Raw genomic sequence first — 23,711 nt, 5'->3', positions numbered from 1 at the left:
TCACCCCAGATCACAATGTCATCTGTAAACATAATAGTCCATGGAGACTCCTGCCTGACTTCATCTGTCACCCTGTCCATCACCACTGTGAAGGCTCAGAGCTGATCCCTAATGGAAACCCACCTCCACCTTGAACCCATCTGTCACTCCTACCGCACACCTCACCACTGTCTTGTTGTCCTCATACATGTCCTACACCACCCTAATATATGTGTCTTCCATGTCTGACGACCTCACTATTACCACAGTTACTCTCTTGGCACACTATCATTTTTTTCTTTAGATCCAGAAAGGCACAAAGCATCTCCTTCTGATCTTCTTTATACTTTTAAATGCTTTTCTTCAACCTTACTAGACCTTATTTGTCATGAACTTCTCTTCAGCTCAGCTTCACGGTCTGTTTGTCTTCTGCGTCCACATGTTACTACACATGGCTACATTTCATTTACAAATTATTACCTTTTCCAGAGTCCTACCTGTGTAGTTTTATCTGAAATTAGATGAAGTCACAACCACACAACAGCAACATTCCTCTTTGTTTGAAACTTTATTCATAATCTTCATTTACCAATCAATAGTGCATTCCCAGGCTAGCAGTTCAGTAAAACCAGTGATGGAGGCCTGTTGGATGTCTGAAAGTTGAAAGGGGAAAAAGAGAAAGGCCTCTTGGCAGCGAGGAGAGACAAAAACACAGTTTTAGCCTGGACACCCCAGCCTTGTGTCCCTTCAGGTAGGATGGAGGCCTGCAGCTTTGAGAAGCAGCTCTGGTCCAAGTTCCTCAGAGTGTCATCCACGCCTGTGTTTACTGCTCGTCTCGCTGTTCAGAAACAGAATAGTTGGGTGAACCGTCAGTCAGACAGTCAAAGGGCGTTGCACATACTCCGAGCCGTTTCTGTATCCCTCGACTTGAAGGACATCAACAGAAATACCAACAAATACAGACACAGTCACAAAGCAGCTCAGTGAAGGAGCTGTAGTTAAATTCTCTTTTCTATCTCTTGCTTTTCTTTGCCGCTGATAAAGTAATTTAGTGAAGTAAAGCTTTTCACAACCATAAAACTTTCCATTTTTCTGTTTTTTTGTACATTTGTATCATATATTCACAAAAACTACTTTGACATTTGACAAACATTTACCTTAAATGACATCAAAGTAAAAATAGCCAAAATAAAGTAACACAGCCAGTATTTTTTTTCACTTTCCCGTCTCTCTTTTTTGTTGTGCTTTTTGTTAGTTTTCAAAGCTACACAGACGCAGAGATCCGGCGTCTCCGTCTCCATTTGCACAGACAGCATGTTGTCAGGTTATGCTTACGATAACAGCCTCCGAGTCAGCTTGGTCATTAATCAAGGAAACCAATCAGCTAGAAACAATCCTGTTTTATGTGCAGCTAGGAATCCCTAGACGGTCGTAGTACAGTAGTACAAGTTGAGCAAGAATGACTTAGCACTGCAAGACAAAAACAAGATGGAAGGGGGAGGGGGGGGGGGGGCTGGTGCCGTGGAGAGCGGACCACGGGAGGAGACCGATCCTCGAGGGGACCCCTGGGTGAGGGGACTCGGCCAAGGTAGTTATGGAGATGGCGCTTGCAGGTGCCGTTCCTTGCTGTTGTGGTGATTTATCTCCAAGAGAGAGCATAAAGGAGGAGCAAGGAAAGCTTCTGCATTCAGTGTTTTCATCCTAATTAACCCCAGAGCTGCACGACACCAATACAAATCAAATGTTTCACACTTTGCAGCAGCGTTGCTGATCGTGGCACTAATTCAGAGATGGAGTCTTAAACAGAACCTTAAACTTAATCAGACAATTTCCCACAACATGTGGACAAAAATATGTGGACAGCCTTGCATGTAAATGTTTATATTTTTTATAATTATGACATAAATCCTGCATCTATGTCGAAGTAGTGCTGTGCTCTGCTGCGAATTCTGGTATCGATCCGATACCAAGTAAATACAGGGCCAGTATTGCAGATACCAATACTGATATCGATCGTTTTAGCCTATAAAGGCAGCTTATTTGGGCTAAAGCGGTGTGTTGTGATTTATGAGATGGATCATTGTCACTTTGCAAATTCCAAACACATTTTAATGACCACTAAATCACCTTGCAGCCTTTCAGGTATTTTGAAACTGTGTTTGTTGGAGAGCTGGAATGTAAATGTGGTCGTCTCTAAAGCACTTTGGTTCAACTTCTGTTGTTTAAATGTGCTTCAGGCTGTAAATAAAATAGATGTGATAGTCAGCACGAAAAGGCTCAGACATTTTTTATAGTGCATGTTTAAGGTGTATGTTTTAATCTCCCAAAAAATAATTATTTGTTAGGCTATTTACTGAAAAGGAGAGAAACAAAGTATCGATCCTTTACCAATAACAGCACTGGTATCAATACTTGGATTCATCCGCTCACCTTTGTGTCTATGTGCTTTCTATCTAACATTCACACGCTGATGTGCACACTAGAGAGCAACTTGGGATTTGGCGTGCTGACTAGAGTAGGCAGAGATTGAACCACTAATTTTTCAATTAGTGAATGACCTGTTCTACCTCTTGAGCCACAGCCATGTTTATGCTTATGTGATCACTTTTGCCTGCGTTCCTCAGAGAGGTTTATATTGTGCACGTCTGATTGGCTTTTTCATGATCTGGTGCACGCTGCTGCTACATTTCTTATTCTACAGCTTGCACAACAATGCAGACCGAGACCTCGCTTTCATCCAACGCCTCGTCGGCTGTGAGCCAGGCCTTGTCGTCGCCCAACATCATTAATGATCTCGTGGCTGAATGGGAGCAAACTCAGGCTGCAGATTAATGCTCAGGTGTCCACACACTTTTTCTAAGTGCAGTGTATGATGATAAATAAGCTCAAAACTTGCTTTTTGCTGCCAATTTAGAGGTGCAGCTGCTTTAGTGGGGCTGATGATGGCCTACTTCTCCCTCCACCGGAGCCTCTCAGTTTCATGCCGGTCTCTCCAGCGCGTGGTGCCGTCTCTCCAGAGTCCCATTGACACACTTAGGTCCCTATTTACCTCATAGCAGGTCAATGAAATAAACGGGGAAGGGGGGGCTCACCCAACGCCGTTATTTGACTTGATTTCCTCCTCAGCCTCTTAAGCAGTGGACTAATCAGTTATTTTAGTCGAGGCAGAAGGTGACCCTAATTTTGAAGAAGTATTTCATACCTATTCTGCTGCTGTGATCACAGTCTGTCGCCACCTTCTGTGTTTATAAAGGGCAGAATGGATAAAACAGAGGTATACGCAAACAGTTGAGTGGCAGCATGCCATGACAGAAAGCAATAGAGCAGATATAATCCCAATCCCAAAACATCTGAAGCAACGCTCTGGAGCCGCATGTTACATGCAGGAGGTGGGCTTGCACATGATAAGGAGGAAACTGGGTTTTCACGGGATATTTTAGGTCATGCTCTCACAAAAGATAAATCCAGCCTTCTGCAGAACAGAGCAGGCAGATTTAAGCCTGTGGTAAAGCTATTATAAAAAGCCACATATCAATGATTCAGCTTCACACGTCACAAGATAAGTTTGACAGCTTGTAATGGATATCCACAAACCAGATCGTCTGCAATGCTAATGTTGTGTGTTATCTGCCCGGCACAGGTGTTTTAATCTATCAACATACAGTAAACTGTAAGCAGGAGAAATCTCAAATGACTCACTCTAGGTGAAGTGCTCCAAGACGGCAGTCTGCACCATCAGGCCAGATGTGTGTGTGTGTGTGTGTGTGTGTGTGCGTTTTCCCTGCACTAACGCTGCCCAGAGTCTCCGTGGTGGTTTATGGATGTCTGGGAAGCCTCAGCATTAGTGATAAAAGGATAAAAGTGTCTCTCTCTCTCTCTCTCTCTGAAAAAAATTTCTCGTGGATCTCCATCTAGCCAGCGGCAGCTGATGGAAGTCTGATCTCACTGGCTATTTTCCGTTGTGACATCATTAACAGGAGAACAGAGGATGGTGGAATTGATGAGAAGGAGCGAGGGAGCGAGGGAGGGGCTTCGACAGTCTCAACAACAGTAACACGACACACGACCCAGGAGGGGGTTCGGACAACAGATTCAAGACACACCAGTTTGCACGAAAGTACATCAGGCAACGGAATGAACCGCTTGGAGAATTTAGGCTCTTTGCTGCACACACAGATGCTATTAACCACCGATTGTTCACTACTGAGTATGACAGCAAATTAAAAAAGCCTAATACGGGGTTTTAAACACTTGAATTAGCCCTTAAATTCAAAAAACAGTCAAGAAACTGAGATAGAAGGGATCTAGGAAAGAAAAATCCAGACAGAAAAGTGATAGATTAAGCACGGAGGCAGGCTTTTTTTTTCTACTTGTTATATTAGTCCATCTCAGAGTCTGGGTAAGTGGCCTGAGTGAGACCTGGTGGGTTAGGATGTACAATCAAATCGGGATGTGGTCTTGGCATGTGTCTCATACACATATACACCGCCTCACCGCACCCATTTTTATTCTCCAAACCTGTTTCACACACTTCCACACGCATCCCTGCCCTCCTCCCGGTGTGGTCGAGCTTCCCGAGACCCCCCAAATTCTCCTCGAGAGTTCAGAATAAAACGGAGAGAAAAAGAGAGCGCGAGAGAGCAGAAACAAAATGCTTTCCATGTTTTTTAAACATCTGCTGAATCACGCAGATGTCTGTCTGTCATGTGTATGGGCTGAAGCTTCGTTTTGACTCCACCACAATGATGGGTTTGTATGAGTATATATTACAGCTTCTTCCATGTATTTTCATGATATTTCTTTTTTTTTTTAAAGTTTCCTTGCTGACTGCGTCGAGGGAGAGGAACCACAGCACCTGAGGGAGAAAGAGGGAGAAGAAGAGGGAGAGGAAGAAGGAAGAGGGTGGGTCGCAGACAGCGCTTGATATGTGTTTGTCTGTAACAGGCAGGTGATTGCGTCTCTTCTGACAGGGCTGCCATCAGGAGGAGTCAACAGGGGAGGAAGAGAAAGTGGAGAGTGGGAGGTACAACTTGTAGGATGAAAGGTCAGAGGGTTCAGGAGGGGGGAAAGGTCGAAGGTTAGCCCTGGGTCTCCTTGCCGCTGTCTCGTTCCCGTTGTCCACTCTTGCTCATCTTCATCTCTGTCAGCTGGATGTATCGGAGCACGTTGGTGTCTGCAGAGAGAAAATGGGACGACAGGTCATCGGTGGATGCTCTGAGCACTGGCAGCAGAGCAGTCGGTTGCCCCTTTCTTACTTAAGTTTAGCAAACTGAGTAAAAGACGTGCTACAGCAGAAAGGTAAACAATGTAGAGAAAAGAGCTACAGGCTTTTACTTTAGTCAGCTGTAACTGCTCATCGATGACGAGAAAGAACCCTGACCTCTCACCTTTTGACACTTTCCTATTGGATAAAGTTCTCCAAACAATTCAAGTTTATCCAGATTTGACCTTCAACCTTTTGTCATTTTGTCATATGAGACATTTGGCTCAAACTTGGTCATGATTATCATTTTAGTTCTCATTTTGAGTTCTCAAATTGTTGGTAATCCCAGATTTACAAGGTGAATTGAAAACTTTCGTGTTCCTGGAATATATCGATTGAGCAAAGGCATTAAAAAGGCTGTTTCCCAAAGTGAAAACGATCTATTTCCTCCTATTTTAGAAAAATATCCTTCCAAATGTATCCACAGCAAAAATTCATACAAAAATCTACTAGAGCTCCTAATGCCACGTGTCCTACAGCTGGCACGTAATGAACACAGAGGTGCACACCTGCATGTGCACACTCACTCTTTGATATTAAAAAAAGGAGCTGCATTTGCTGCCAAGCATGTTGCCTCTGTTGCATGTGCTTCTCATACTATGATTTAGTCAAGAAAGTGGCCCCTCTAGCATTTTCCTGAGACGGCATATTTGCTTAATTCTTTTTTTCTTTTTTTCTTTTTTTTTTGTGTCCTGTTTGGATCTTTAGCCATCAGAATTGTTGTCTTAAGGCCAAGAAAGATGCCAAGCGGATATTTACTTAATTCTTACCGTCTCTGGTTACATTTTTCGGGTTTTATTCTTGGTTAATATGTTTTCTGGTATCTGAAGATCAGAGTCTTGTGTTGGCTTTTATCATTATCATAACACATGCTAGTTTTGGTTTGTAGCTTCCCCCCCCCCTGTTTTGTTTTGATAGTGGTCTCTTGTGTTTCCATCCTCCTTCTGAAGTACTGTGGATTTAGTTTGAGTCTCCTTTTCATGGCCCTTGTTATTTTGAACACTACCATCATCAGCAGCCAAAAAAAAGCTGTGAGTCTCCATTTGGGTTTGCTGTGCTGTCCACATGTACATGAGTATTTCTGGAAAACCTATAGAGTCAGGGGAGTGGAAGATTTTCAAATGTGGACAAAGAAAAAGATTTCTTTTAATATCAAAGGTGTGAGACTTCACCTACTTTTCTGATGTCAGACTGTGGGTTGCAATGTCTGTGGACCTACTTTTGTCATGATTCATGTGAAGAAAGATATTTTTCAAAATGAAATATGTACGTGTGGACGAAGCCTGTGAACATCTGCACATGTGTCTTTGCTGTTTAGACTGGTTTCCTGTGGCTTTTGCATCTGGATCCTAAACATTAGACATAAAATGTATTCATAAAACAAATCTGCCCCTCTTGCCTTTCAAATAAACAGACTATAAAACACAATGTGCTGCTTACACATATCACTTATGTACTTTACTTAATTCATTTACACTAAAGTAATTTAATACTGGCCGTCTGCAGTATAATTTATCATGAAAGCATACTGATGTAAAATATGGAGCAGTTTTAATACAAGTGTAGCTGTGCTTTTGAACTTTTTGGAAATGTGCATAGTCAAAGCAAACATGCAAAACAGGAAGTCTTTTAAAGTCTGTACAGTAATACAGGTTTTAGAAACACAGAGAGCATCTTTTTAGTTTCTGCTCAGCACTCTCGGAACAAAAGGCTTTAGTTATCACTCAGTTTGTAACATAACAAATAAAATCTAGCAGGAGAACTGTACCAATTATGCTTTTTGATTTTTCCTGTCATAAATGTTGACGCTGTGGCGGACCACCAGGTGGCTCCACTCACACACAAGTTGAAGGGAAGTGTGGGGGTGGAGATTTTGGCGCTGACTATATGTGAAGTTCGGTCAGTTAATAAAGTTGTTGGAGTGAGACACTGAGATCTCTCCTGTCGTTGTTACATACCTCCACATTGGTGACCCCTGTAGTGAACATGCTAAGGCTCGACGACGAAGCCAGCTCTGGCCTGGAAGCATCGGCGGCCGCCGGACCTTCACCTCCGCCGATGGCTGCGTTTGCTGTGGCGCTTAAATTGCCGGATTTTTGGCTTCACGATCCTCCTTCATGGTTCATGCACGTAGAAGCTCAGTTTGCTCTTCGTGGAGTTTCAGCCGACGACACTAAATACCACCATGTGGTGGCCTCACTTGACCCGCTGTCAACCCGCCGTGTGATGACTCTCCTCCGGGATCCCCCAGCCCAGGGCAAGTACGCCGCCCTCAAGGGGCTGCTGCTGCGGCGTTACTCCCTCTCTGATGCTGAGCGGGCCGAGAAACTCCTTTCCATCGCGGGCCTGGGCGACGGCACCGCCCTCGAGCTCATGGAGAGCATGCTGTCCTTGCTGGGCGCGGAGGACGGAGGATTTCTCTTCACCCACCTCTTTCTTCGACAGCTGCCGGCTCCAGTGCGCGCTGGCCTTGCCAACTCCCCGCTATTGGCCACGAAGGATTACCGCTCCCTTGCGGAAGAGGCGGATCGCATCCTCCTGGCTACCAGGACTTTCGGCGTCCAGACGGTTATTCAGGACCCACCAGCGTTTTCCCCCTCACCGATGCTCCACGGGCCCTCCGACTCGTCCACTGTGGCCGGAATCGCTGCACGGCGGCACGGCGGCACCGCGGAAAGGGGCTTTGTTTTTATCACCAGCGTTTTGGAGCGAAGGCACGGCGCTGCCTCCCGCCTTGCAGTTTCCAGACCCAGGGAAACGGGCATGTCAGCGCTCTGTAGCAGCCGCGACCGCTGGCAACAAGGAAAGGCTGCTTTTCTTAGAGGACTCACGCTCGGGGAGGCGTTTCCTGGTGGACTCCGGCTCACAGAAGAGCCTTCTTCCCCCGGCTGGCTCGGACAGGCTAGCTGAGGGCTGCGGGCCATTGCTAACAGCGGCTAATGGCTCTCCCATCAAAACCTTCGGTGAAAGGTTGGTGACTGTTTGCTTTCACGACCGTGACTTTCAGTGGAACTTTGTTGTTGCTGCTAGCTCTGTGCCTATAATAGGCGCTGATTTTCTTTGTGCTCACAGACTACTGGTTGATGTGGCTAACAGACGTTTAATTGATGCTGTGTCCTTTTCCTCATTACCCTGTTTGACTCGGGGTGCTCAGCCCGTGGTGCATGCTAACTCAGTAGATTCGGGTGACGTTTTTCAGTGTTTGCTTTCTGAGTTTCCCTCACTCACTGTCCCCACTTTTTCGAGCACGGTGACGAAGCATGGGGTAGAGCATTACATAACTACAGTAGGGCCCCCGGTGTTCGCGCCCGCGCGCCGCCTCGACCCCGCCAAACTGGCTGTCGCTAGGGAAGAATTTGCCACCATGGAGCATCTGGGCATCGTGCAGCGTTCGAACAGTGCCTGGGCTTCTCCGTTACACATGGTGCCTAAATCTGATGGTCGGTGGCGACCTTGTGGGGATTTCCGCCGTCTTAATAATGTCATGGAGAACGATCGTTATCCCATTCCCCACATCCAAGATTTTTCCGCCCATCTTGCGGGGACCTCGGTTTTTTCTAAGATCGATTTGGTACGGGGATATCACCAGGTTCCCGTGCGCGCGGAGGATGTCCCCAAAACCGCCGTAATTACACCTTTCGGCCTTTTCGAGTTTCTGCGCATGCCGTTTGGCCTGAAAGGTGCCGCCCAAACCTTCCAGCGGTTGATGGACTCGGTCTTGCGCGGGCTGCCCTTTGTTTTTGTATATCTTGATGATATACTGGTGGCCAGCAGCTCGAAGGAGCAGCACATGTTCCATCTGCGTCAGGTTTTTCAGCGTTTGGCGGAGCATGGACTGATTATTAATCCGTCTAAATGCCAGTTTGGGTTGCCCGTTCTCGATTTCCTTGGGCACCGTGTTTCCGCCGAGGGCGCGGTTCCGTTGCCTGACAAAGTCCGAGCTGTTTCGGAATTTCCGCGTCCCACGACTGTTAAGGCACTGCAGGAATTTTTGGGGATGGTGAATTTTTACAACCGTTTTCTCCCCAGAGCGGCACATCTGCTGAAGCCCCTTTATGGGGCGTTAAAGGGTAAAAAAGCTAATGACCCCGTTGACTGGTTTCCGGACAGCATCCAAGCGTTTTCTGATGCTAAGTCAGCGTTAGCTAATGCTGCCCTTCTGGCCCACCCATCCCCCTCAGCGCCGATTGCGTTGACCACTGATGCGTCGGACATAGCGGTGGGTGCGGTGCTGGAACAGCGAATCTCGGGTGTCTGGCAACCGCTTGCCTTTTTCAGCCGTACGCTACGTGACAGCGAACGCAATTACAGCGTTTTTGACAGGGAGCTACTGGCGCTCCACCTGGCGTCTCGTCATTTCCGGTTTTTTCTCGAGGGTCGTCACTTTACCGCATACGTGGACCACAAACCCTTGACGTTTGCCATGTCCAAGGTTTCCGATCCATGGAGTGCACGCCAGCAGCGCCAGTTGGCAGCCATTTCTGAGTTTACCACGGACATTCGGCACGTGGCTGGTAAATCCAATCATGTGGCTGACTGTTTGTCCCGTGCGCTGGTTTCTCCCGTCTTTCTCGGCATAGACTACTCCGCCATGGCTGCCGATCAGAGCGGTGACCCTGACATCCTCGCGCTTAAATCCACCCAGACGGGCCTCATACTGGAGGACAGACCCGTGCAGGACGGTGGTCCCCTCCTCGTCTGTGACGTTTCCACCGGCCGCCCTCGCCCTGTGGTTCCCGCTTCCTGGCGTCGTCAAGTTTTTGACTCGGTACATGCTCTCTCTCATCCAGGGGTCCGGGCCTCTGTTAAACTGGTCAGCTCTAAATTTGTTTGGCCAGGCCTTCGCAAATCTGTTAAGGAATGGGCGTCGTCGTGCATTCCCTGCCAGCGCGCGAAGGTTCATAAACACACCAAGGCGCCCCTGGAGCCGTTCTTCATACCCGGCAAACGTTTCGATCATGTGCATGTCGATCTGGTGGGTCCCTTGCCGCAGTCACAAGGTTTTACGCACCTTTTGACTGTTGTTGACCGGACCACCAGGTGGCCGGAGGCGGTCCCCCTGGCGTCCACTACCGCAGCAGTGGTGGCCAAGGCGTTTTTGTCGACCTGGGTCTCGCGTTTCGGCCCACCCGCGGACATTACGTCAGACAGAGGCCCCCAGTTCATTTCCGAGCTTTGGTCGGCCATGGCTGATGGACTGGGGGCTAAAGTCCACCGCACAACCGCATACAACCCGCAGGCTAATGGGATGTGTGAACGGTTCCACCGGTCGCTGAAGGCTGCCTTTCGCGCCTCCTTAAAGGATGGCAATTGGGTTGACCGCCTCCCGTGGGTTTTGCTTGGGCTGCGCTCTGCGGTTAAGGAGGATCTCGGCGCTTCCCCAGCTGAGCTAGTGTTTGGTCAGCCCCTCCGCGTGCCTGGAGAATTCTTGCCTGAAAATCCTCCTCCCTGCTTCGATCCATCGGTGCTCTCTCTCACCCCGCTTTTGCACTCGCTTCGGGTTCCTGGTCCGGTGCACCATTGCGTGCCTGACACCTTTGTTCCAAAGACTTTAGAGACTGCTAAGTTTGTTTTTGTCAGGCACGATGCCCACAGGACACCGCTGCGGCCGCTGTATGACGGCCCGTTCAGGGTTATTGAACCGGGCCGGAAACATTTTGTTTTGGATTTTGGGGGTCGAAGGGAGACTGTGTGTGTTGACAGACTTAAACCAGCACATGTTCTTCCGGACAGTGATGTAGTGCCGGCCCAGGCCCCTCGCCGTGGCCGACCTCCTGCGCTGGGGTTGACAGTCTCTGGTTTTCCCCCCAGGACTACCCCCGGACCACCAACGTTTGAGCCTCCTCCTGCCTTTCCTGCTCGCCTTCACCAGCCTCGTTCACAGGATGGACCTTCCTCTGCCTGTTCTCTCCCTCCCAGGTTCAGTCGTGCGGGTCGTTTGCTTAGACCCAGGGTCCTGGACTGAATGGAGACCTGACTGTGTGTTCAAGGGGGGGTATGTGTGGCGGACCACCAGGTGGCTCCACTCACACACAAGTTGAAAGGAAGTGTGGGGGTGGAGATTTTGGCGCTGACTATATGTGAAGTTCGGTCAGTTAATAAAGTTGTTGGAGTGAGACACTGAGATCTCTCCTGTCGTTGTTACATACCTCCACAACGCTAATATTAAACATGCCTCAAGTTTCAGATCATGAGACAACTGGATGACCTGATAAGCTGCACTAAGGTCAGAGTACATCAATTTAAATATGGAGCTACAGGTGAGCACATTGTTTCACCATCAGAGAAGATCTTGTACCTCAAGGCTGCTTTGTAAATGTATAAATACACTGGGTCATTCTCACCTGTGGGTTCGCGGTTTTTGGCGTCACGCAGGTAGCGTAGGGCACATTCGTAATCACCCAGGTGATAGAAGGCGATGCCGGCTCGGTACATGGCCTTGAAGTGGTCTCTCTGGTGGCTCAGGACCTTCAGACAGTACTCCTTCACTCTCTCATAGTTTACCAGCTCGGACTGCAACAGACAAGCTGTGAGGAGGAAGACAGGAACTAGTTAGTGGTTCATAAACATTTTCTGCCTTAGTTTGTCCAACCAAACACATTTTGTCTCGTTTAGAGAAGATTAAACCACATGTGTGTCCCCCGAGTGAAAAAGAAAGACGGGGAGATTTTGCTGACATCTTACTCTGTTCCTTTTAATAGAGCCACAATGAAATTTATCCTGCACACTGCTTCCTCGGGGCGGACTATAAATAGCCGGTTCTAATGTCTCACAGTGTAGAGAAGACACAAAAAGTCGTCCAAGCAGTTTGAGCCCTGGGGCAGGAGAGCAGCATCGCTGAGCTCGACATGCAAAATACAAGAACATGGGGGAAAAAATGCACTGATCGCTACGAGGAAGCTTTCGACTTGTTCCTTTAACTTTTTAGGTGGTTTCTAAATCTTGAGGGCCGCAGGAAAACAAAAGAAGAGCAGAAAGTGAGTGCATTAAAGTCAGCAAGCTGAAAACAGCAGTAAAGTGGAACGCTTGAGAAAAGGACTATAGTAATCTATCCCACAGATTGCAACAGCAATTCTCTGCAGCTCTGAGATCAGAATAACATCATTAGCAAAGACACACGGACAAAAATCACACACATATACACACACAGCTTTTAGTCCACCAAAGCTTTTAAACACCTGCTGATTGCTCAGATATCTGATCACTCAAACAATTCCTCTGGAGGTCACAACCACTCGCGGTTTCACTTCCTCCCTCCCCCCCCACCCCATCACTCCTTCCCTCTCTGCCAGTGTCTTAATCTATCTGATGATAGATCAAAAGTGATTTCCTTCTGTCTCTCGTTGTGCTTCCACAGTCATATCTGCCTCAGCACTCCCTCCCTGATCCAGCTCCTTTTTAACCTCCCCATCCTGCCCCTTTCCTCCGAGCCCTTGACACGCAGACAGCTCTGTGAATAACATGAGTCATGGACTGTTAGCCGGGAGGCAGGGTGAGTCAGGAGTAAGTGATGGAGAGAGAGGGGAGGAAGAGATGATGCATGAGTAGGAAAGGTGAGGCCTATGGGAGTCATAGGGCGAGGATTAGGAGGGGGAGCGTGTTAAAAGCAGCCAGTGGCCCTTAAACTACTATTTGTGTGTGAGACAAAAAGCTGAAGCCGCAGGGTCTGAGGGTTTTGTGAAATGTGTGGCACTAATGGAAATCCGTCATTTACACACACACACACACACACACACACACACACACGTCACCCATCACCAACACAAATTGCAAAACACTAAATAATTCATTGTGGATATCAGGGGACGAACAAATTCAATAACAATCGATTTGTTTTTGGTATTTAGTGGTTGAATTTGCACGTGTCTGGTAGGTGCTTTGCAGGCTTCTCCAACCTTAAAGGAAATCCGTTTTAACCCCAACACAAAAACTGAAAAGAAAAATAGCAATTCGAATAGGTTCATCAACTGCTACTACAAGTAGATCAAACATAAATGACATCAAAGCATTTTGCTTCCTTTTATCCCTGTCCAATGGCATCCTGTTATTTGGAGTTTTATTTAATCAAGGCTCAAGAAAGTCACTTGGATGCAGCCACCATGCTGCAGACTGTCTGAAGACTGAAGAAGTCACTTGGATGAGTGACGAAACGTTTCTCCCACTGAAAACGCTGCATCCAGATGAACAGAATCAACTTTTGGGGAACAGGAAAATGTATTTCTGTATTAAAAATGGTAGTGCAGGCTCACTGACCATGATTACCTTCACATGTAGTCACAACCCCAGGCCCAGTGTAACACACAGATCCTTGTCATTCAGATGTATAAAATCAATCCAAGTATATTCTTTCTTTCTTCAACACAGCAAATAGCAGACGTTTTAACTTGTCGTAAGAACACTTTAAATATTAACCTCCCAGGACCTGCCGTCCACATATGTGGACATCACATTTTGGGTTGTCTAGACCAAACTACAAAATTTTGCCCTACAAGGGCCTGATATCCACTTACAAAGACATTACACTGCCACTGTTGTATCAAAATTTAAAGTGAATGTCCTCATAGGGAGATCAGATTTTTCTCAGAAACAAAAATTAGGTTAAAAAAAATCTGATAATTCTTTGTTTTTATACATCGTCATCAGCCCAAATAGCAAAGAGAAATTAAAAATGCATGCAATGAACGAGTTTGGGTCTTAGGAGGTTAAGGAATTTAATAGAGGATACACTAGAGCTTCCTTTAAAATGAGATATTTTTAATGGAGCAAACTATAACACACAGTTTTAGTTTAATCTTTCTTTATCAAATTTTGTGTTTGTTCAGTAATTGTGTTGGGATTTTTATTTGGGTTTAGCTTATGCTTACCTCCCTTACACCATCTTGTTTAATCTTGTCTTCATCAGTGTTAATCATTTCCTGTGCAGTTACTTCCTGTTTTATTTTGACAGTAATAAAGGTCTCCTGAAGGTTGTATTTCATTTTACGTCCTTTGTATCACTTGTCATGATTAGTTTCAGCTTTCTTGTTCCCCATCTGTTTTCGATTCCCTTGATTACCCTCAGTGTGTCTGTGTGTCCGTGCATCGTCCGAAACCCCGTCTTTGTCAGAGAGTTTGTTCAACTTTTTTTTTCTTTTGGCAAGTTTTGGATTCTGATCGATATCTTTGTTCCATGAAATAACATTTTTATTCACCAAGTCCTTCATTTCTTTCTTATCTTCCAGCTTTATGATCATTTACTTTACAGTTCCAACCTCTGTTAAAGGGATTTTTTCCCTGGTGGTTCTCATTTTTGCATGAAACTCATTACAATCACATCTGGGGCAACATGCACATTGTGTGGGTCCGTCTTCTGGACATTATGCCCCTGATTTAATCCTGGTTCTCTGTTTAGTTCATTATTTTGTAGTTTAGGTTTTTGTTTATTACAAACTATTATGAGCCTTTAGTTCTTGTTATACTTTTGTTTATGTTTGCATTTGTAGAGTTATTAGTCTCCTCTTCTGTTAAATCTTTTATTCACTTATTTTTGCTCTGTCTTTGTGTTTAGTTTTACTTCCCTCCTGTGTCACTGTCTCCAACTACATCATTACACTCTCCAGTATCTATTTTTTTCCTCTCTCCTAATTAGCCAATAAATAGTATTTTGATTTTATTTCTTTGGTTGCAGTTTGCCCTTTGAATGATTCAGCTTGCTCCCCTCCCACCCTCTTCTGTGTGATTCCCCTTCCTACATTTAAGTCCTTATTTCATGCACCACAACACATCACATCACATTTTCAAGACAGACACCTTTCTTTCACCTCATGACATTGAATTCGACACCACCATTTGCCAATTTTATTTGCTTTCATGTAACAAGGAAGTGAAAATCTTGGACCCACACAAGCACATTAACCTAGCTTGTCTTTCAGTGATGGGAACACTTAGGCAAGCAATGGGGAGAACATGCAACCACCACACGGCAGAGCTCAGGAGCCTCTTACTGTGAGGCAACAGTGCTAACCAGTGAGCCACCATGCTGCGCTGATGAGCTCACGTATCACACATGCATCCTGGCATTTTTTACAAGAATTCAAGCTTTGTTATGCACAGCTGCTGCAGAAACCTGAAGATACTCCAGCTGGAAGAGTGTCAACATCCTGCACATTAGAAATGAATGGTGATGATAGACTAGGGTTCATATTAATGCCACATATAAATATTTTACTGAGCTGAAAATTCAGGAATCGTTTTTTTAGTCCCACCAGCACTAATACTTTTTTTTCGAGGTTCTTTTTCGTGGACGAGGTTCTTTTACAGCGTGAATGTGATCTTATGTCGATTTGACCCAACTACCATGTGTACGTTGCAAGTTTGAGATGAACACTTTCCCCTAGGCACATATGCTTTTCATTCTTGCATGCAAAGTACAGTAGATGTGCAAATGTCTGTACGGGCTAGCAACTAGCCATGAAATGAATGGAAAATCTCCAATAGCTCATCTTCCTGTTTTTACTGTTGGTCCTGCCCCAAACACATCTGGCCAATAAGTGGACTGAACACTCTAATGGGGCTTATAGTGATGCATTTTGGTCAACACGGCTCTACAAGCTTACAAACTCATTAGCAAACTCTTTTGGACCAGCATAAACAAACTATAGCTGTAAAAACAAAACCCACCCTCAGACAACCTGGTGGCACATGTAGATCCTGGGTGGGTTTTGCAGTTTTCCAGCTGTCAGCCAGCTGCTTGAGTTGTATTTCCTGAATAAAAGCCGATATATACATGAGATAAAGTGTAATAATTATCCATGATTAGACACACTTGCGTTTACACACACCTTAATAAGAAAACCCCCCCAGAAGAACAACCCTCTTCTTCTCACTAAGACTCATGACTCAGCTTAGAGCAGGGCAGTGAGGTCGAAGCCGTTGATCATAAGTCAGCTCAGCTTGTTACAGTGACGGTCACCTTAGACGCCCTCCACCTCTCCTGCACACCTTTCCAGATGCTCCACCCCTCTGTTTGTTTTTACAACTGTTCGGCTACAGCAAGACTACTCTCATCCCTCCACCATCCATCCATCACTGCCCTGCAGCTGTGGGCATGAGCTGAGCTTTCAGGGGGATTCAGTTACAGTCCATAATAGCTTAATGGGTGACGCAGTTAGAGTTCACAGGCACTGACACCCTCAGATACACAATCTACACATTTCCAGTGCATGGAGCATTTACAAATGGCACAAACACACAATGAAGAGAGTGCAGAAGTGGGTGTGAACAGGAGGGTGATTTAAACTTGAAGACACAGCTAACACAAAAACAGACTCATCAGCACAAAATTTCAAATGACACAGGTCAAGAGAAAGATACATGACTGTACAAATACACACAGACACACAAAAGCAGCGTGCATAAGTGATGACTGGCCGGCCGCACCCTACTGGCCCATTAGACAGATGGATAGCATGCCAAAGGAAATGTAGAGTGTGGTGAGATGCATTAAGGGTGTGATAATGACGGGATCATTGGAGAAGGCTGGGCAGAGGCACAGACAGACATGAAGCCTGATAAATCACTGGAGCCGAGGTGTCCCCATCTCTAAAAAGGGTGCGATAGCCTGTGCGGCGATTACACAGCACTTCCCACAAATACATGAAACAGGTAGTGGAGTGAATAACAACAGAATATGTCTTCAGAGTGGATTTTTTTGCATGACTGAAAGGCCGATGTGCTCAGGCAGGTGATGTAGGTAGGAGTAGTACAAAGACTGAAATACCCGATGCTCCGCTTAAAAACCTGGGATCAACGGGAAAGTCCGGCGATATCAGGTAGGTGACAAGTTAGAGGAAAAACCCAAAGCCTTGACTCTGACAGGAAAATGGGCCTAATGGCTCGGTCATACTTTGGGGATCACGACAAGAGTGATTGCATTTACGCTGTGATGAGACATTTCTACCCTGATGGGAACGGCCTCTTCTGAGAGGGTTAAGGGCAAAAGGCTTTGATGACAATGAAAGCATGTGAATCACATGCTGTGACCTTTGCAGTCAACAGATCTCAACCCATCTGAAGATCTGTGAGAGATTTTGAACCCCTTCCATCATTCAAACAACTTTAATTAGAGTACATCCCTCCAGTAGAGCAAATTTCACTGAAATGATTCTGAACCTGTTTGTCCACAGTGAATGATTTTGCACTCACAGTTTCTGTTATAATTTCCTGTTTTTTCCTGGAGTTCTTGGGCTCGTTACACTCTTTTTAGCTCTGTGATTGTTTGTCCCCATTAATGTTTCTCGTGTTTAATCTGCCTCACCTTACCAGTACTCTTTTGCCTTAAGACCTGCCTTAATTTTTTCATGGCATAGAGTCAACAAGGTGCTGGAAACATTGCTCAGATATTTTGGTCCATATTGACAAGATAGCATCACACAGCTGTAGTAGATTTGTTTGAATTTCCTGTTCCATCCCAGAGGTTTTCCACTGGACTGAGATCTGGTGATTGTGGAGACCATTTGAGTACTGTGAACTCACTGCACACAAAAAGGGCTGGATATGGTCAGCTACAATACTCAAGTCAGTTGTGGCATTTAAATTATGCTCAGTAGGTACTAAGGAGACCAAAGTGTGCCAAAAAAATAATAAATCCCCTACACCGTTACACCGGCAGCAGCCTGAACCACAAGGCAGCCATGCTTTCATGTCATTTACTCCAAATTCTCACTCGACCAACTGAATTAGAGCAGGAAATGTTTCCCAATCTTAATCAAATGTCCAATTTTGTCTAGTTCCTTTGTCTTAGCTGACAGGTGTAGTCCTCTGCTGGTGTAGTCCATCTCCTTTGATATTTGACATGCTGTGCATTCAGAGATGGTCTTCAGGATACCATGGTTGTAACCAGTGGTCATTTGAATTGCTGTTGCCTTCCTGTCATCTTAAAGAAGTCTTTTCCTCTGACCTCCGATATCAACAAAGCATTTTCTCTCAGTGAACTACCGCTCACTGGATATTATCTCTTTTTCTGACCATCCTCTGTAAACTCTAAAGATGGTTGTGTGGGAAAATCCCATAAGATCAGCAGTTTCTGAAATACTCAGACCAGCCTGTCTGACATCAACAACCACGTCATGTTCAAGGTCACTTAAATCACCTTTTGCCTCATTCTCATGCTCAGTTTCACCTTCAGCAGGTTATCTCGACCTTCTCTCTATGCATAAATACGCTGGTTTGCTGCCATGTCATCAGGTCCAGGATTCCTCATTTTTCTTGTGTTTTCCTTGTGTGTGAGCTTCTGGGCTGTTTAATGGACTTTGCCTTTTTGCCCTCACCTCAGCTGCACTGTTTGCCATGATGACTCATCTTCTGTGTACAACTGCCACACGTTTTAGTTTAAAGACGTTTTGCACTCCCTGGTTCTTGCATTTGGGTCTTCTTCCCTAAATTTGAGCAGTATTGATTTCTCATTGTTTTCTCTTCATTGACAATTAAGTGTTAACTGAACATAAACAGATTACCATTAGACATACAGAACAATAGCAAACAACTATTTTCATAATAGCTCCTTTTTTAAAAATGTGTTTTTAAGTTCATCTTCAGGCTCCTGCTTTTTAAACAAATTCTTAGGTTTTGAACTTGTAAAAGTCTCAGCTCAAATGTCAATGAGAAGGATACTGCACAGCTTACGGCTGAACTTTGACCTCTATAATCCTCTCTGGACATTTGAGACCAGATAAAAATGAATACCAGTGGTACAAAGAAGCCAGACAAATTGGTCTTAATGAGAGGCCATTTGTCAAAAGAAGGAGCCATGGCTGCTTCAGTGTTGTGAGTATAATATCTTTTTCCTTCTCGAGGAATCTTTTAGATATTAAAGTGACAGAAATAGACAAAAAAGAAAAAAATTAAAAATTGGGTGGCGGGAAAAAAGTGAACAAAAAGAAAAATTGTGCTTGATTTGAACTTCTAAAGAGCAACAGGTGCAAAGCAGCTGTCAAGTGCGAGAGTGTGAAAGCGTGCGCGTGTGTCTTGATGCGACCGTGCGAGTGCGTTTCTGTCACTTGAATGTGGAATCAGAGGTGTGGTGAGTGGGAGTGGTTAACACATGCTCAGGAACCCCGCTGGTTTGCCTGAAGCATCGTGTCAGAAAAAAAACACAGCGCCTGCACAGAGACGCGCTTTCATTTAGCAGACAGAGCGTCGAAGCCTGGGAGGAATAAAAGGAAAAACAGAGAGAGAAAGGGAGAGAAAAGACATGCAGATGAAATAAGATGAAAGGGAGACGGAGGGGTGAGGGAGGACAGAGATGGAGACGGCACAGACGAAACAAAATCCAGAAGCAGCCCAGGGAAAACGATGATCCTGTGTGAGAGGTACAGAGGACAAGAGGGGAGTGTGAAAGTCCCTTTTTCCTCTTTTGTCAATACATTTTGTTAAATTCCGCTCTCCCGCGAAGATGCTTTCCTTTCCTTCTTGCTGTTACTTCATTTTCCCTCTGGACCCACGTCCACGGTTCAGCTAATTTAAAGCCACTAGTGGCCCTGGTGATTAGTCTGCTGTCCATCACCTTGTAATTAGTTCTGCGGGAAGATAATGGCAGATGGAGAGACCCATCACTCAGACACACACACACAGACTCTCATTTCCTCAGATAGCTCCACAGCAGCCTCCATCTTTGATCCTCCTCCCATTTGTTCCTCACCTCAGAGCAAAAGCCTGCTCTCACCTTTCACTGCACCGTGCTCTCTCCCCTCCACAAATGCCACACTGCTGCTGCACATTTATTCAGAGAGACAAATGAACCGTGCACAGTCATTACCCTGAAATTACCTCACGGTTACATTGTGGAGCAAAATCCGATCCTACGTGTCTGACGTCACGGCTCTCGGACAGAGTAGCCGGCCGGTCTCTCCGGGCTCCCGCTAAGAATAGCTCCACCCAGAGCGCTTCTGCGAATGGCTTTTTGCTGTTATCGAGAGGGACAGGAGTAGAGTTCTTCGCTCTGTTTACCACAAGGGCACGTTTGCACTGACATGACACAGCATTGACTCCACTCCGCCACCACCTGCATTATCGTCTCTTTTTATCCCCATTTTGACCTCTTTTCATATCCTGAAACTCCCTCCCTCTCTCTTTTTTTAGTTTTTCTTAAATAAGATGTTTCACTGTTGCAGTGGTTGTAATTTTATGGATTATCGGGAAGATACACAATTAACTCTTCCTTTGTTATGCAAAATTGTATTGTACTTTTCTTTTTATCCAACTTTCTGCCCTGCTTGTTGTGTTGTAATAGGAAATATCTCAAATAAATGAAGTAGAAAATGATGCTTTTCCTATATTCATCAAATACCTCCCACCTGACCATTTCAGGTTTCAAGTGGGGAAAGACACACTTCTTCTAATAATTGTCCACAATTTCAGGTCCCTGTTGTCATTAGTTTTCCCAAAAGAAGGAACACTTTAAAATCCCATTATCTAAAAAAACATTTGAGCTAGAGCCTTCAGATTTTTAGTATAAGTATCTGGTACTATGGATCGACTATCAGGAGTATAGCTCTCTGGGGACATCCTAGGCCCTCCAAGGTTTGGAGGCCTATCTCCCCCTACCACCACTTCCCCTGCCAGTGGCGGACTCCCTCAGACATCGGTGCGTTGGAGGTTCTTTGTGTACGGGGATGGGCGTCCAGGTACACACCGGCTCACTCCTTGGCGGCCGCTTATCGGGGCCTGGAGCCTGGGGCTTGCTCGGGCCACTTCGGAGGTGGGGTGCCCCCGGCCTCTCGGCCTGGGGCTCGGTCACTCGGGCACGGCTGGCTGCCGGCGGAGCTCACGGGCGCGTCACTGCAACTCCCCCTGGCTTCTGCTCCGCGGCTGCTGAGTGAGCCCTCATCTGGGACTCTCCTCAGCTCTTTCTGGGACAGTGGCGCGGCTGCCCCTCTGTTGGTCTTCCTTGGTCTCTTGTGTTCTGGGGGCCTCTGGATGTCTGGAGTTTTGATCTCCTCCATACCTGCTTCATGCCCTGGAGGACGGGGCTGTGGCCCCCCCACACCCTCTAGCAGATCATTACATGAAGGAACCTTTTAAAAAAACAAAAAACAAACGCGTCCATGCTCACAGGTGTACACACGGGTGATCACACCCACAAACTCAGACAAACTACACCCTTTTTGGCTCCTACCTCAAAGCACACTGTGTTCTGTTGATCTTATGTGCTGCACAATAATGTTTAACATTTAGTATTTACTGTCATATTCCCATATATCATTGTGATGTTGTTTATTCTATTACTCTTGTTCTCTTCTGCTTGTTTTCTTTTTTCTTTCTCAGCAGGTGACCCAGGTGATCGATATATGCTTTTTTTTTTCTTTTTTTCTTCTTTTTTTTTCTTTTTCTGCCCATTCTGTTGGTTTTTGTTTTTTGCCCTTCTCCCCCGTCCCTCTTCTCAGCTGTTTCTCTTTCCCTCTTTCTTTCTCCCCTTCTTTCCCCCAGTCAAGTCTGTCCCATATTCAGTAAGTGAAAATAAAATAAACAATAAAAGGTGAATCAAATGGACCATTATTGTCATGGTCCGGGTGTGTGCCAGTGTGTCTCCCTCCGAGCCGGCGTCTCCACCCCTGGGAGGGGCCTCAGTGTTTTTGCTGATCGCTTACATCTGTGGGTAATTAGCCGGGGACTCATAAGGCCAAAATTACCTACCTGCCTCTCTGCCTCCACGCCAGGAGTTTTTTGGATTTACACACACGGAACTATGATGTGGGGGACCGGGAACTGCTTGCCGTTAAGTTGGCGTTGGAGGAGTGGCGTCATCACCTGGAAGGCGCGGCGCTACCGTTCCTGGTGTGGACGGATCATAAGAACTTGACGTACCTACGCGGTGCGAAGAGGTTGAATGCACGTCAAGCTCGTTGGTCGCTGTTTTTTGCACGTTTTAACTTTTCCATTTCCTATCGCCCGGGTTCCAGCAACACCAAACCGGATGCCCTCTCTCGGCAGTTTGACTCGGACGCGGGTCCGGCGGAGTTTTCCACCATTCTTCCGGCCGGCTGTACGGTGGGGGCTATTACCTGGGAGGTGGAGGACGCCATCAACCAGGGCCTCCGGATGGAACCGGATCCGGGCACGGGACCGACTAACCGGCGTTTTGTTCCCGCGGCTGCTCGCTCCAAGGTACTGGAATGGGTGCACGCTTCGAGGTTTGCGTGTCACCCGGGCAGGGGCAGGACGACTTCTATGGTTAAGAGACATTTTTGGTGGGCCACTCTGGACAAAGATGTTCGGGAATATGTGGCTGCGTGCCCTGTGTGTGCCAGGTGTAAGTCGCGTACTCACCGTCCTGCTGGGCTGTTGCAGCCGTTATCTACGCCTCATCGCCCTTGGTCCCACATCGCCCTGGATTTTGTTACGGGACTCCCGGTTTCGGCTGGGAAGACCACTATTCTCTCGGTCGTGGATCGGTTTTCTAAGGCTGCTCATTTCGTCGCTTTGGAGAAGTTGCCCACTGCGGCTGAGACGTCTACGTTGTTGTTGGACCATGTTTTTCGGCTTCATGGCATTCCTGTGGAAATAGTTTCGGACAGGGGTCCGCAGTTTTCGTCCCAAGTTTGGGGTTCTTTTTGCGCTGCTTTGGGGGCCAGGCCTTGTCTGAGCTCTGGTTACCATCCTCAGACGAACGGCCAGACGGAACGTTTAAATCAGGAGCTTGGGGCCGCGCTCCGCTGTGTGACCTGTCATAACCCTGCGACTTGGGCCTCATATCTGCCGTGGGTGGAATATGCCCACAACTCCTTGGTTTCGTCTGCTACTGGGTTGTCACCGTTCGAGGCCTCTTTGGGTTATCAGCCGCCCCTGTTTCCGGAGGAGGAGGCTGATCTTGCTGTCCCCTCGGTCCAGCATCATCTGCAGCGCTGCCGTCGGGTCTGGTCTCGTACGCGGGAGGCGCTGTTGCGAGCTGTGGCTCGCCAACGTGGCTGTGCCGACCGTCGCCGGTCTCCTGCGCCTGTTTACTCGCCGGGGCAGAAGGTGTGGCTCGCCGCGAAGGACATCCCTCTTAGGGCATCCCTCTCAGGGCATCCTCCCGCAAGTTGTCTCCTCGTTACATCGGCCCCTATTCTGTGTACAGGGTCCTCAGCCCCACGGCTGTCAAGCTCCGTTTGCCTGCTGCCTTGCGGGTTCACCCGGTCTTTCACGTTTCTCAGGTGAAGCCGGTGGTGTCTAGTCGTCTGTGCCCGCCTCCGGTGCCCCCGCCTCCCGCCCGGCTCGTTGACGGGCACCCTGCGTTCTACTCACCCCTCTATGTCATCTCTGACCTCCGTTGGCAAGTACGCAGTACGAAGGAGGATTCTGAGCCAACAATATATTCATATGCCTCCTTATCTGTGTTTTGAACATTTGCATTCTGTTACAGTGACCCCGACCTTTTCCTGGACCCTATGTGACTTGCTTTCCAGTCCAATCCCTGGAATAGCTGTCCTCTCTGACCCGGACCAGATCGTTA

General features: G+C 46.7%; 1 protein-coding gene across 1 annotated transcript in view; it reads right to left on the bottom strand.

The window, feature by feature from the left end:
• Positions 1 to 528: 528 nt before the first annotated feature.
• The window catches only part of ttc9b (tetratricopeptide repeat domain 9B), a 47,318-nt gene continuing 24,135 nt past the window's right edge, over positions 529 to 23,711 (bottom strand). Inside the window, exons 2-3 of the mRNA XM_085243555.1 lie at positions 11,587 to 11,769; positions 529 to 5,152 (exon numbers count right to left, since the gene is read on the bottom strand). Coding sequence (XP_085099681.1) covers positions 5,058 to 5,152; positions 11,587 to 11,769 — 278 coding nt within the window. The 3' untranslated portion in view covers positions 529 to 5,057. The remainder of the gene's footprint in view (positions 5,153 to 11,586; positions 11,770 to 23,711) is intronic.

The sequence above is a fragment of the Mchenga conophoros genome, linkage group LG14 (genome assembly GCF_057382185.1).
Source record: "Mchenga conophoros isolate Kocher_MC1m ecotype Shallow Benthic linkage group LG14, M_conophoros_male_GT1.1, whole genome shotgun sequence".
Taxonomy (NCBI): Eukaryota; Metazoa; Chordata; class Actinopteri; order Cichliformes; family Cichlidae; genus Mchenga; species Mchenga conophoros.
This window is presented reverse-complemented; position numbering and strand designations above follow the sequence as displayed.